At 45.6% G+C, this 13,115-nt stretch overlaps 2 protein-coding genes across 6 annotated transcripts in view; one reads left to right on the top strand and one right to left on the bottom strand.

Moving 5' to 3' along the window:
* TSPAN3 (tetraspanin 3) overlaps positions 1-1,306 on the top strand; it is a 28,497-nt gene extending 27,191 nt beyond the window's left edge. The window contains exon 7 of the mRNA XM_016144074.2: positions 431-1,306. Within this exon, the coding sequence (XP_015999560.1) occupies positions 431-523 (93 nt within the window). The 3' untranslated portion in view covers positions 524-1,306. The remainder of the gene's footprint in view (positions 1-430) is intronic.
* Positions 1,307-8,825: 7,519 nt separating this feature from the next.
* PSTPIP1 (proline-serine-threonine phosphatase interacting protein 1) overlaps positions 8,826-13,115 on the bottom strand; it is a 40,114-nt gene continuing 35,824 nt past the window's right edge. Inside the window, exons 13-15 of one of the 5 annotated variants that reach the window (XM_016144070.2) lie at positions 10,873-10,928; positions 10,537-10,688; positions 8,826-9,369 (exon numbers count right to left, since the gene is read on the bottom strand). In XM_016144070.2, the coding sequence (XP_015999556.1) occupies positions 9,238-9,369; positions 10,537-10,688; positions 10,873-10,928 (340 nt within the window). In that variant the 3' untranslated portion in view covers positions 8,826-9,237. Of the gene's footprint in view, positions 9,408-10,536; positions 10,689-10,872; positions 10,929-13,115 lie in introns of all 5 variants that reach the window. The other 4 variants (XM_016144069.2, XM_016144071.2, XM_016144072.2 and 1 more) reach the window with 4 other exon arrangements.

The following is a 13,115-nucleotide window of genomic DNA, read 5'->3' as shown; positions in this document are numbered from 1 at the left end:
AATGTGGTCACCAATAGCCACATATGTGAGTTTAAATTAATTTAAATAAAACCGAAAATACAAGTCCTTAGTTGTAGTGGCTAGTAGCTAATATATTTGACAGCTCAGATAGAGAATGTTTCCGTCATTGCAGAAAGTTCTTTTGTATAGTATTGCTCTCTATTGAGAATGGGGGTGGTGGTAGGAGATCCTCTTGATTCTTTACTAGCTTCACAAATTGGGTTTAGATGTGAGTGAGGGAAGCTAAAACTTAGTACTTAGTTCCTAGAAAGACAATGTATTAGATATTGCTTCTCTTACTCTTGTTATTGCTTTTTCGATGATTTGAGATCACTGAACTTTGAAACAGCTCCATTGCCAACAAAGAAATATAAACTTGCTGTGTGACTGTTTTCAGCCTTTTTTTCCCATTGTTGTTTTCTTCCCCCAGCTGCTGGGCATGCTGTGTGCATGCATCGTGTTGTGCAGAAGAAGTAGAGATCCTGCTTATGAGCTCCTCATCACTGGTGGAACATATGCATAGTTGAAAACTCGAGCCTGTGCATTTTAGTCTTCTGATTTGGAAGGTGAATTGAGCAGTCTACTCCTGTTGGCCTCCTAAGTTCATTTAGTTAAAGCACATGTACACAGATGTTGGACAGAGCAGTTTAGCTGTTCGTGTGCCACATACTTACCTACCAACCTATGATTTTCCTTTTTCTAATCTAGCTGACTTTCCATTTCCCTAAGTTTTTAAGTATGGTGGTATATGTTCTAGTTTCAGAACCATTTGCAAATTGCATAGTGTGGTAGAATTAAAGGGAAACGTGACCTGCTTCTGTTACCTCCAAGCAGTAATGGGACTGCTGCTGAAGTCCCACTGGGTCCTGTTGGGCTTCTCGATGAACTACTACTGGCCAAAGGTTTTTGGGAGGAGGGGGAGTTAACACCAGTTGACGCTCCTTATCAGTGTCCTTTTAAAAAATATATACTGTAGTGCAATAAGATAGCACTGTATAAAATGGCTAAAATAGATTTTAGAATTATACAGTGTATGTCTTGGTTCATCTTCAAAATCAGACTGATCTTTGAAACTAGCTGTTTTTAATCAAAGTTGGCTTTATAGAAGGAGTATAATGTATGCACTGTTTTAAAACAATGAGTGTGAGTGTGTTTGTAAGTGTGTTTGTATGTATGATTGAGTCCATTTATTATAAGTCTAAACTTGTTAGAAATAATGTACCCATGTAGGCTAGCAAAATAGTATCTAGATGTGATCTCAACTGTAAATAGAAAAATCTAATTCAATAAACTGTATTACCCCTCAGTTTGTAGTTTTTAATTATTTGGGGGCACTTCAATTCCAGAGCAACAGTGTGATGTTTTAAATGTTCGTGTCATCTACAGTTCATCATGATTTGCATGTATTTTAATTATATCTGTTGCCAAATTCAAAGGGCCTTGGTATTCAAAAACTCCAGATGCTTTTTAGTTCAGTATATCCTACAAATATGGAGAATCTACTATGCACATAGTGTTGGGGATGCAACAGTGATGGCGTCGTTGCCTTCAAGGCATGTAGAGTTCTAGTATAACAGACATGTACAGAAGCATAAAATTTCTATACAGTACAGGAAGTTGCCCCAAGGAGGTGCCCAGAGAGGTCAGGGGCAACTTCCTGGAGGAGAAGCCTGAGTCAAGATGCTGGATAGGCTTTGTGGGAGAAGGTCACAGGAGTATGACGTGAGATGGAGTGTGCATAGAGCTACCACTAACTCATTGTGCCTCGAGTTTAAAATATAAGACTGGGAAAGATGAAGTGGCAAAGACCTCTGGGGTCTTACATGATATCCTATGGAGGATCAGACCTTACTTTTAGGTGGATCTGTTGTATATGTTCCTCTGCCTGTGGTAGAAAGATGGATTGGAGGGGGCATAACTAGGCTTCAGTGAAGTAGATGTGGTAGTTCAGGAGAGAGCTGAAGAGAGTGGAGTAGGGCACTGTTGCTGAAGTTGGTGAGGGGCTGGACTTGGAGATTTTGGGGGTGGAGGGAGAATGATAGAATTTTATCATTGATTAGATGTGGTACAGAGATAAAGGAGAGGAAAGAGGTTTAGGATAAGTCCCGGGTATCTAGCTTAGCCAACTGAGATAGGGAGCAAGTAAGGACACATCTAGAGGCATGAGTTCACAGTTTTAGATGTGTCACTTTTGAGGTACTGGAATATTGTGCAAGTCTGTCCTGCCTGAAAATGGTGAAGATATGAGAAAGATGTGTAAACATTAACTCATGTTCAGAGTAGAAGTTAAAGCATTCATGATTTCAGAGAACTTTAGGAGATTTGCTGTGTTCCATTGACCCACCCTACCTCTTTTGTCTGTACCTCCATGTTGGGCAAGAATGTTTTGGTTGTCCTCATGACCTTTCACAACCACCTTCCCTACATAACCCTGTTTCTCCCCTCCCTCCTTACAGTTTTTGAAAACTATGGCTACCTTTCACAGGTTGGAGCTGAGGCGAGCAATATCTAGACTGTGATATTGGTTGCCCTCAGTGATTTCTGCATAACAGAATTGAGCCTCTGAATAGGAAAGTGCTTGGGGAAAGTGTGCCAATTGCTAGTCCATTCTTTGAACTTGTCCAAGAGACTAATTCCACAAACCCCTCCTTCACTCATTCCTCTCTGCCTGGTGAAAGAACAGCTTCCTCCCCTGTGTTCTGAAGACCCAAATTATGGTAGCAGTGAAGCAAAAAAGATGGGAGATGGTCACTCTAGGGCTTATTGAACCATTCTAGTTCCTGCCGGCTTTAAATTGTGTGTAATTCCTGGCATAGTCCTGTAAATGCTTTTTTCCTTTGCCTGGGAGCCACTGGATGGGAAATCTGTCCATGTTGGCCAGGGACATAACAAATTGAACTTACCTGCTTAACGTCTTCAGAGTGTCTGCCATACCACATGGAACTGAGAAGAGGGGTCTCTATTATCCTGACACCCTGCTCCCCAGCACTTACTCTTTAGAGGGCAAAAGAGCCACTTGTTATGTCTGAATTTAATGGTTGTGCTCTCCTACTGTGCTAGTGTTTCCTACCCTTGTCTGCACTTGGGAATCACCTGGGGAACTTTGAGAACTGCGGATGTCTGGGTCCCAGAACCTCTAAAGTGGCGTGGGGTATTTCCAGAGTGCAGTGAAGTCTGAGAACCACTGCTATATCCTTTAGCCTTTTTTAAAAAGCTTACCCATTTGATTTGTCATTTGTGCTCTTGTATGTGCACTGTCTTTCTGCATGTATCGCATGGCCCTTTATGCCTAGTACTTCAGTGGGTATTTCCTAATAATAATCTGGCAACTACGGTACAGTTATCAAAATCAGTACATTTAACACTGGTATACTACTTCACCATTCGTATTCAAATTGACCTCATATGTCTTGTAAGCATTTTTTCTCCTGCAGTTCTGGATCCAGTCTATGATTAGGCCTCTTTGTTCTCCTTTAATCTGGAGCATTTCCATAGTTTTGTCACTTATGACATAGACATTTTAGAAGAATGTAGTCTCTTTTAAATGATGCTTATTTGGGGTTTATCCATCTAATTGTGTCATGTGTCCTCGGGGCATAATATCAGGAGGTACACAATGTCATCTGTCCTTTATGGTGATGTTAATTATGATTGCCTGGGGTATATCATTCAGGGTCCAGTGAGGGAAAATGTAAACAGGAAAAATTTAATATAAACAATTGTTAACCATGTAGAAGATTTGTTACTAAAAGGAGTAAAAAAAAAAAAAAAAAAAATTAATCCACCTTAGTAGAAAACAGCTCCCACCCTGAGGGTCATGGGAAGAAAGGGATAGGAAGGAACTTAGAAACTGAGAAGAGGGCCCTGCAAGGTTTGAGTGGTGTGGAATGCGCCGCCTGCCCTGTGCAGCGGAATAAAGTCACTGGAGGTGCTGGCCGAGCTGCAAGAACAGAGAGCCACCCTTGTGGAGAGTGCTGCCGGAGACCCGTGCCAGACCAGGTCATAAACTGTCCCCTCCAACCTTGCTGTCCTCTTCAGAGCCCCGTCCCATTGACTACGAAGCAGAGGAGAAATGGAGTTTTGCAGAGTCCTGGCTTTGGTATGGCAAGAAAGGGTGAGTTTGGGGCTAGGAGGCAACAAATTGAGACGTCTCGTCTGGCATACCTAGTCGCCTAGTCACGTTCCATCACCATGTGATAGTTACATTTTTCTCCCAGCTTATAAGGATCTTTAGAGACATACTATAAGACCATATAAATATCCCTAGATTCAGCAAATATTGCCAATTCTGGCCTGATTGAATCTTTACTATGGAGTTTGCTGTTTTAGATTCCATCTTGACTATGATGATTGTAAAACACTTTTTCCTCATTTACCAGTCTGTCTTCTCTTCCTTCTCCAATGATTTATTTTTATTTTTATCATTTTTTCCAATGATTTATAATTCATTATTGTCCTTTTTTGTTTTGGTTCTCAGGTACTTTCAGAATTGACCAGTGGGAGCCTCTTAAGTAGCCTCCTGTCCTGTCCATTTTTTTTGAACACTTCCATAATTCTTATCATAAGATGTCCTAGGTCCATCTTGTACCTTCACCTAGTGTGCCTCAGCCTTGGAATCAGTTTGAGGAGTCTATCACTGGCACTAGCTGTGCTTATTGCTACTATGTCTTTGCTTCTCATCGCATTGGAGATTGTCTTATTGCCTTTTAAAACTTGTTCTAATTTTTTTTTTTAACAAAAATAATGGTGCTTTAAAAATAAAACTATACAGATATCTATAAACAAAAAATACCCACAGGTCAATGAGTTTGGAAGTGGTATGTATCCTTCCAGACTACGGTTGACCCTTGAACAATACTGGTTTGAATTGCGCAGGTCCACTTACATGCAGATTGTTTACACACGCACACACACACACTTGGTTTTCTAGATCCTTGGTTTCTGCATTCTGAGATTCAACTAAACACACATTAAAGACAGTATTTTTGATCCGAGGTTGAGAATCTGTAGATGTGGAAGCTGTCATGACTGTACATTGTTCTATGCCATCTTATATAACTGAATTGAGCATACTTGGATTTTGGTATCCGTGAAGAGTTCTGGAACCAATCTCCTGTGGATACTGAGGGACTATAATTAAGTTTTAGGGAAGGCAAAAGTTACATGTGGATTTTCAACTGTGGCAGGGATGAGGGTGGGTGCCCATAATACCCCTGTTCAAGGGTAAACTGTATTTTCTCTACATATAGAAAACAGACTTGTGGTGGTTTTTGGTTTTGCATTTGACAGTTATAAGAATTTTGTTCTACAAGGTTCACTTTTTTTCTTCACAACATAATATGGTACTGTTTCTGTGTCAGACTGTAAGATATATTTTTCCTTTTTGTTAGCCACATGATTATGTTGATACTATGATTAACCAATGCAATGGATAGATATTCAGGTGGATTCTAGCCTTGCTGCAGTAAATACCTCCATATACATATTGTCAGGCATTTAGAATTTTTTTTTAATTTTACTTTTTTTATTGAGGTGAAATTCACATTGCACAAAACCAACCATTTTAAAGTGAAAAATTAAGTGTTTAGTATATTCACAATGTTTTGCAACCACCTCTTCAATCTAGTTTCAATTTGCATAGGGGCTTATTGCCCTTATTTTATTGATAATGAAACTGAGGTGCAGAGAAACTGTGACTTACTAAGACCACCCAAGGAAGTATGAGGCGGATTCACATCCTGATATTCTGACTTCCGGGGCCATGCTTTCCCCCTGCTCCCTCCTATCTTTGTGTGGCTCTCTGTCAGAAAGAGGACTGCAGTTATTTATATACCCAGTTACAGAGGCCACCCTCCCCTTACTGGTACTATCTCCTCTGCTGGGAAAGGCTGTGCATGGCATTGGTTCCCAGCACATGAGGTTGTGACCTGGTGCACAGAGAATGGATAAAGTTGCAGAGGCAATGCATCTGACTTAGATTCATTTGTGTGTTTTCTTTTTCTTCCTGGTATAAATTGTGACCCAAGAGTTACTTTAGAGAGTTCTATTCTTTGGCTGCCTGAATGGAGTGCAGGCTGTGTTATCTAATACTTGTTACCCATCACTCTCTGGGGCCCATAGACACTGCGGCCTCTGTTGGAGATAATAAATATCTAGGCCAAAGGCTTCTAAAAAAATCTTTGCAGTTGAGTGGAATGTTCGATCAAGATGACAAGGTATTTTCAAGGAATAAATAAAGCACCGATACCTTTCACCTCATTTCTTCCCTCTTGGTTGCACACACATAACCTGACCCCAGTGGTTAGTCTACTTGGCTGCCCAGCCTCTTCTAAGCCCTTGCTCAGGCTTTGTACCTACTGCTACCCTACCTCTACCTCTTACTCCACCTAGGGGTACTGGCCAATCCTCAAGGCCCAGCTCAGAAATCACTCTTCATCTTCCTTTCCACTCTTCTCACTTCTGTCTCATTCCATAAGTTACCAAGTCCTGTTGATTTACTTGCCTCTTTCTTCCGTAGTTGCTCTCCAGCCCAGTTGCAACTTTCTGGACACGCCACCATCATCTCTGTGTGACAGCCTGCACCTGGTCTCCCGGTCCTACTCTTGTCCTGTTCACTTCCTACCTTGCGTCAGAAGGGTTATAGCATCTTTGAATCCATTCTGGGGGAGTCAGTGAGCTCTTTGAGGGTACCCCTTATTAGCAGCCCCCAATTATCAAAGACAGTGCCAGTCACAAAGAAGTCACAATACCTTGCTTGAATTACTTCTGGGACAGCCAGAGAAGTTTTGTACCTGGCTGTATGGGCAACATTTCTGGCCCCGAAAAGCATTTTCATAGCCAGGCCTTTATTCACTGACTTCTGTTTCTTTAGGTGAAGTCTAAGACCAAGCATCATTTTACATTTTTCTCTCCAAACATCCCTGTGTATAAACCTCAGATGTGTCAAGGACAGGTGTGTATGTTTGGTCAGTTCTCTTGTAGGATGTGCTTTATGGGGGAAAATGACATTTCAGGAAGGATTCAAGCCTCTGTAGTCTGATTTTTTTCAGAGGCCCAAAGCCTTTTCTCACCTGTCTGCCACACACCCTCTGGTGGAGGCAGTGTTGGTTGACATTAGCAGAGGACTAGTCTGGTCCACAGCTCCAGAGTCCTGCTTCTTGGGGTTATTGTAGGGCTGCCTTATGCCTTTTCAGCTCTGCCTGGCCTCAGCCCGAATGCTGTGTAGACTTTCAAGGAGCCCACACACCTAAGGTGAGACACCACAATTCAAAGACACTATCCCTACTTGAAAGAAGAAATCCATGTCATGTTTGCTTAATCACACCTACTTTTTTGCTCAAGTGATGAAAGTGAGGGCACAAAGATGGGCATCTGCTGTAAACACGGGAGCAGCTCCCTTTGCCAACCCCCTCTACCAGCCCCCTCCTTGCCCTTTTTCTAGGGCAGAGCTAGGTCAAAGACCTCATTTTTGCCCCTGTGCCATCAGAAATTTGCCTGCGCATGTGGTACAGTCTTCCATGTGACTGCCAGGTGGATGGCCAACCAGGAAGAGCCAGGACCAGTGGGAAGCCACAGATCCACTGCAGACTTCTGTGGTGTCATGATCCCTTTGAGATGTTGAAGTTAACTGGGGTGCCCAGTGCTCAGTCCCCAAGAGTGGCAGGGGAGGGCATCGTGAAAAGGTCAGATTAGTTCTCCCAGAGTCTTGTAGTTCTAAATCCTGGGGAGTTCCACTAATGGCTCATTTCTTTCTCAGTTATGTGAACAATCTCCTTGTCCCTTGTTGGGCTACCAGAGGCAGGCAGGAATAGAAAGGATCCCTTTTTTCTCTCCTGGAATAGCTTCCTTGTTTCCTTGGCTTATCTTAGGTCACCTGTTCCAGAAGCCTCATGACCGTTCTGCATGTTGGGACATTTCCTGTACTGTCGTTAACTTTCTGGGCTGTTTGGTTCCTTCTACCAGGTCAAGAGCTCCTTGAGTAAAGCAAGGGACTGAGGCTTTACTTATCTTGCTGTTTTAGGGGGCGGGCCACAAAGGTTTGTGAATGAGCAAGCAAAGTAACAGTCCCAGAGTAAGATGTTCTAGAGGAGAGAGTTAACACCCTCAGCAGTGTCTCTCAAAGTATGCCCAGGGGAGGACCGCATGTCTCCCACCCCAGCCCCAATAGTCTGGTCCTGAGTCAGCGGCAAGGGTGGGGAGTCTGCTGGCCTTTTATGCTGTCAGAGTGTTGGGGCTCCCATAGGTGAGTGTAGGGGAGGCCCAGACTGAGGAGCCACCAGTTCCCACGGACTCTCCTCCATACCCACTCCCAAAGCCTTTGGCATGGATGGAGCCTACTATGACTGGAACAGGGCTTTGGCAGGCCGTGGCCAAACGAGTAGGGGCTTGGGTCCAAAGAGAGAAATGCTCAAGAGCATCAAGAACAGAAGAGGAGGATGGCCACCTCTGAACCCAGGGTCAGCCTGCCCTGAGCCCCTGGACAGGATTTGCCATGGTTGAATGGGCGTGGCCCGGGTAGCAGTGGCTTCCCTGGGCTCCAGCCAGGTTTGGGAGACAGGATCACTTTATCCACAGCCTCGACGGCCCTTCTACCTCCAGTGGGCCCATTTCCTATTTCTTGGCCCAAACTGAGTTTGGCTCATCCCCAGAATGTTCCAGGCATTCCCATCTTCTTTTTGTGCTCACATACCTGCTTGGCCCTGGTACTTTCCTTATGTCCTGTCTGTTAACACCCATCCAAGATCCTGCTTTAGTCCCTCTACCCCCAGGAAGCCTGGTCCCACCCCCCATCCCAGCTCTCCTGAGCCTCTTCCTCTCCCATCCCCTCCTCCCTGACCCTTGTGATCTTCCCCCATTTGCCTGAGTGTGAATGTGTCATTATGGTAGTCTGGGAGTTCCCAGGGACCAAGGCTGGGGCTCCTCGCCATCCGCAGCCAGACCCTGGTGAGGCTTCAGTGACGGCACTGGAAAGGGGCAATTCTGTTCTCTCAGACTATTCCCTTCACTCCTTTGCCTCTGCATTGAACATCTGGACTGGGGTAGGAGAGAGAAAGGGACCCCTACAGGCCAAGGAGAAAGAATGCACTCCTTTATTCCCTGCAGGAAATACTGCTCAAGTTGTAGCCAGCAGCTGTGCAAAGGGGCTGTGTTGGTCTTGGGGCCCCAAGCCTTGCGGTGATGGAGGTACTGTTGGCCCCACGGACAGGGCAGGTCCTGGTGGGGACTGTCACCCCTTCCTCAGAGCTTCTCTAGGTAGGATCCAGGGACAAAGCCACGCTGCCCATTCCGTTCCACTGTCCACCAGCCATCCTCCCCTTCCAGGACGACCTCCAGGATGTCCCCCGCAGAGATGTCCAGCTCGTCGGAATTCTTGGCAACAGAATAAAAGTTCATCAGGCTGGAGGGTCCTGATGAAAGGGTGTGGTCAGGCATCCCCCCACCCCAAGTGGTAAATTCAAGCTTGTCTCCCATGTTGGCTGAGTCAGCTGAGACATGCCAGGTCTCCTGGCACTGCAGGGCAAAACCTCTTGGCTGCGGCAGCCCTTGGAAACAGCTAGGGTGTGGGGTGCCCCATGGGACTTGGCCTCCTGTTTCTTTGCCCCCTGTTTGTCATTGTAGGCCTCTCATAAGCCTGGGCTTCCCTGCTTCAGCTCCCTGCTGTCCCTTCTTCAAACTGTTCTAGACACAATAATGACTTTAGCAAGTCAGGGGCCAGTTGTGCTAGGCATGCCCAAGTCCAAGGGGCATTCTCATTACAGGCTCTCCACACATAGCCTCCTCTCTGCCTGGCAGCTCCTCTGAGTTTCCTCAGCCCTGCTAGCCCATCACAAGCACACCATTCTCCTGGGCTATCCTCCCTGCCAAGGATTGGACTTTGGGAATCAGTGCAGTCCACCATGTGGCCTGCCCAGCCCTGAGTGGGTGCTTGGCTTCAGTCCAGGTAGATTTGGCTTCAGTCCAGGTAGATTTGCGGTTTGGCTCACATCAAAGCCGAGAGCAAATTGGACTCTTTGGGGGTTTTGGCACAGCTGCCCTGTGGGTGCTTGACCTATCCTCTCCCTGTGGACCACAGAAAACCAAACCTGGCATAGCTGAGGAACTCATTCTGGCTATGGGTTGTTCTTGGCATCCATGGCCATGGAGAACAGGGCCCTAACCCAAGGGTGCAGAGCCTGACCCTCAGCCCATTTTCTGCAGGTAGCAAAGCTCAGCTTGCCTGCATGTATGCACATGAACACGCACACACATACCCCATACATACAGGCACATGCAATGACATTTGCTTGGATATCTGTGTGTGTGTGTGTGTGTGTGTGTGTGTGTGTGTGTGTGAACAGATTCAGAATGGGTACCAGATAGGTCCTGGTATCCATTCATGAACATTTGCTAAGTAGATATATGCACAGAGCCCATCCTAAGAGCTGAGTGTTTTTCTAAGGGCGCACACCCCAAGCACACTCAGTGCATGTATCTACATGTGAACACACACTTGGGCACACCTGTACCTTCCCGAGGAGAAAAGGGTGAGGGCCTCACCTGGGCTGTGTAGTCATAGAGCGCCCTGTAGTCCTGGGCTGGCAGGTTGGGGGGTCCTGGTGCCTCCTGCACTGCAACGGTGGCGTAGACACCCTCATTCTGATTTGGGGTGGGGGTCACAGTGTCTGTGGAAGCTGAGAGCAGAGTGAGGCCTGGAGCCCACCCCTTTCATAGGACACTGGTCCCTGGAGGCCCTGCCTTCGTGAACTATCCCCAGACTTGGCTTAGCCTCTCTCTATCCTTCCAGCTGTTGGAGGGCTGGTCTGTGCATGTGGAAGTCCTCTCCCTCACCCCAGGCTCACAATTGTTTCCAGGCCCCACATCACACTCAGTTACCTGCAGAAGCTGCCAAGAGTGTGGTCTTGGGACTCCCATGCAGCAGCTCAGAGAACCTGAGGACAGGGAGGAAAGCTGTTAGGTTCTGCAGGGTGGAGATGTGTCAGGGAGCCCTCAGAGCTCCAGGGCTAGGGCTGCCCATAGTCTCTAGGTATGCATGTGATTTATGGGGTGCTTCTCAGGCACAAGGGCTTCCTAAAGGGTGGTTACAGTGGCTTTTCCTTCCCAGCAGTGCCCTTCGAGTCCCTCACACTGTAGAACTCCTCTCAGCACTTGTCAGGTCCCTGTTTCAGCCTCTTATCATCCTCTGACCAGCAATGAGCTGCCCCTCAGAAGTTGGGCCACTCATGCCCACTGGGAACACCATCCACATGGGCCCAGCCAGCCTGCATCCCTGTGGCCCCACCTTGATCTTGTCAGCCCAGCCCCTCCCAGGAGTTCCAGGAGGCAGTGTTGGGCTAATTCACCCCTTCACCTGTGCCTGGATTAGGTCTGGACTGAGCTGGAGTCGTGAAGGTTCATTGAATAAAGAAAAGAACTGAACAAGCAAGAGGCAGACACTGGGAGCCCCTCATGAAGCTGACAATGCTAAGGGCTACATAAGTAGAGGTTGATGCTACTTACCTGCCTCAGGAAAGGCTGCCTGGTAGGGTTGAGTTTTGAAAGATAGCTTTAACTAACGGACTTTAAAAGCCATCACCACTGAACGGAGAAGGGGCGCAAATGTGCAGAGGAGGGACTGGACAGGTAGAGGAGTTTGGGGAGTGGATTGGACTAATTTAGGATGTGTGGAAAACAAAAGATTATGAAAGGACTGAAGGGCCTTGAGTGCCCTGCAGGGGGCTGGGCCTGTGGGGTGGAAGGGACCATTGCTACAGGTAGGAGAATTCAGTATAGCCCCAATCTGCTCCCCTCCCTCCCCCCAGTGTTTGCTGAACTATTGCCTGGGAGTGGACATGCAGGCCTACCTGGCACACATGAGAAGGTCTTTTGCTAACACAGGCTGTGCAGGTAGAGCACCTATGGAATACTCCTGCCCCTTGGGCAGCAGGAGGCAGGGTTAAAGCCAGCAGGACAGTGGCTGGTAGGAGCAGAGCTTGTTGAGGCCTGTGTGTGCTCTGCCTCACTGCCCTGTTTTCCCAGAGTTGTCTATACTTGAGACACCAATTCCTTCCTTCGCTCACTTCCCCCAGCCCCTCCTCATCCTAACCTGGATGCTGGCTGTTCCTTGCAGTGGCCTTTCCCACCGCCTTCATCTCCTTCATCTTATGGGACCTCTCTTTTTCTTTCATTTTCATGGGGTACCCCTTTCTGTCCTTTTAAATTTATTTTTCAATTACTGTTGACATACAATACTATATTAGTTTCAGGTGTACAACATAGGGATTAGATATTTACATGCCTTATGAAGTGATCACCGTGATAAGTCTAGTACCCACCTGCCACCATACATAGTTGTTATAATACTGACTATATTACCTATACTGTAATTAACATCCTCGCAACTATTTTTATAACTGACAATTTGTACTTCTTAATCTCTTTACCTTTTTCACTGACCCTTCCAACTCCCCTCCCCATCAGGTGACCATCAAATTGTTCTCTGTATCTATGAGTTTTTTTGTTTTGTCTGGTCATTTATTTTGTTGTTTAGATTCCACATATAAGTGAAATCATACAGTATTTATTGTTCTCTGTCTGACTTATTTCATTTAGCATAATACCCTCTAGATTCATCTTGCAAATGGCAAGATTTCATTCCTTTTTACAGCTGAATAATTTTCCATTTATATATGCGTACCATATCTTCCTTTTCCATTCATTTATCAATAGACACAAAGGTTGCCTCCATAACTTGGCTATCATAAACAATGCTGCAAGAACATAGAAGTATGTGTATCTTTTCATATTAATGTTTTTGGGTTTCTTTAGATAAATACCCAGAAGTAGAATTCCTGGGTCATATGGTAGTTCTCTTTTTAATTTTTTGAGGAACCTCCATATTGTTTTCCATAGTGATTGAACCCATTTACAATTCCACCAATAGTGCACAAAGGTACCCTTTTTTTTCCCCCATATCCTCACCTACACTCGTTTGTTGATTTATTGATAATAGCCATTTTGACAGGTGTGAGGTGATATCTCATTGTGATTTTGATTTGCAATTTCCTGATGATTAGTGACACTGAGTATCTTTTCATACATCTGTTGACCATCTGTATATCCTCTTTGGAGAATGTTTT

Source organism: Rousettus aegyptiacus, unplaced genomic scaffold (genome assembly GCF_014176215.1).
Source record: "Rousettus aegyptiacus isolate mRouAeg1 unplaced genomic scaffold, mRouAeg1.p scaffold_m13_p_3, whole genome shotgun sequence".
Classification (NCBI taxonomy): domain Eukaryota; kingdom Metazoa; phylum Chordata; class Mammalia; order Chiroptera; family Pteropodidae; genus Rousettus; species Rousettus aegyptiacus.
Note: the sequence above shows the minus strand (reverse complement) of the source record. Positions and strands in the feature narration are given on the sequence as shown.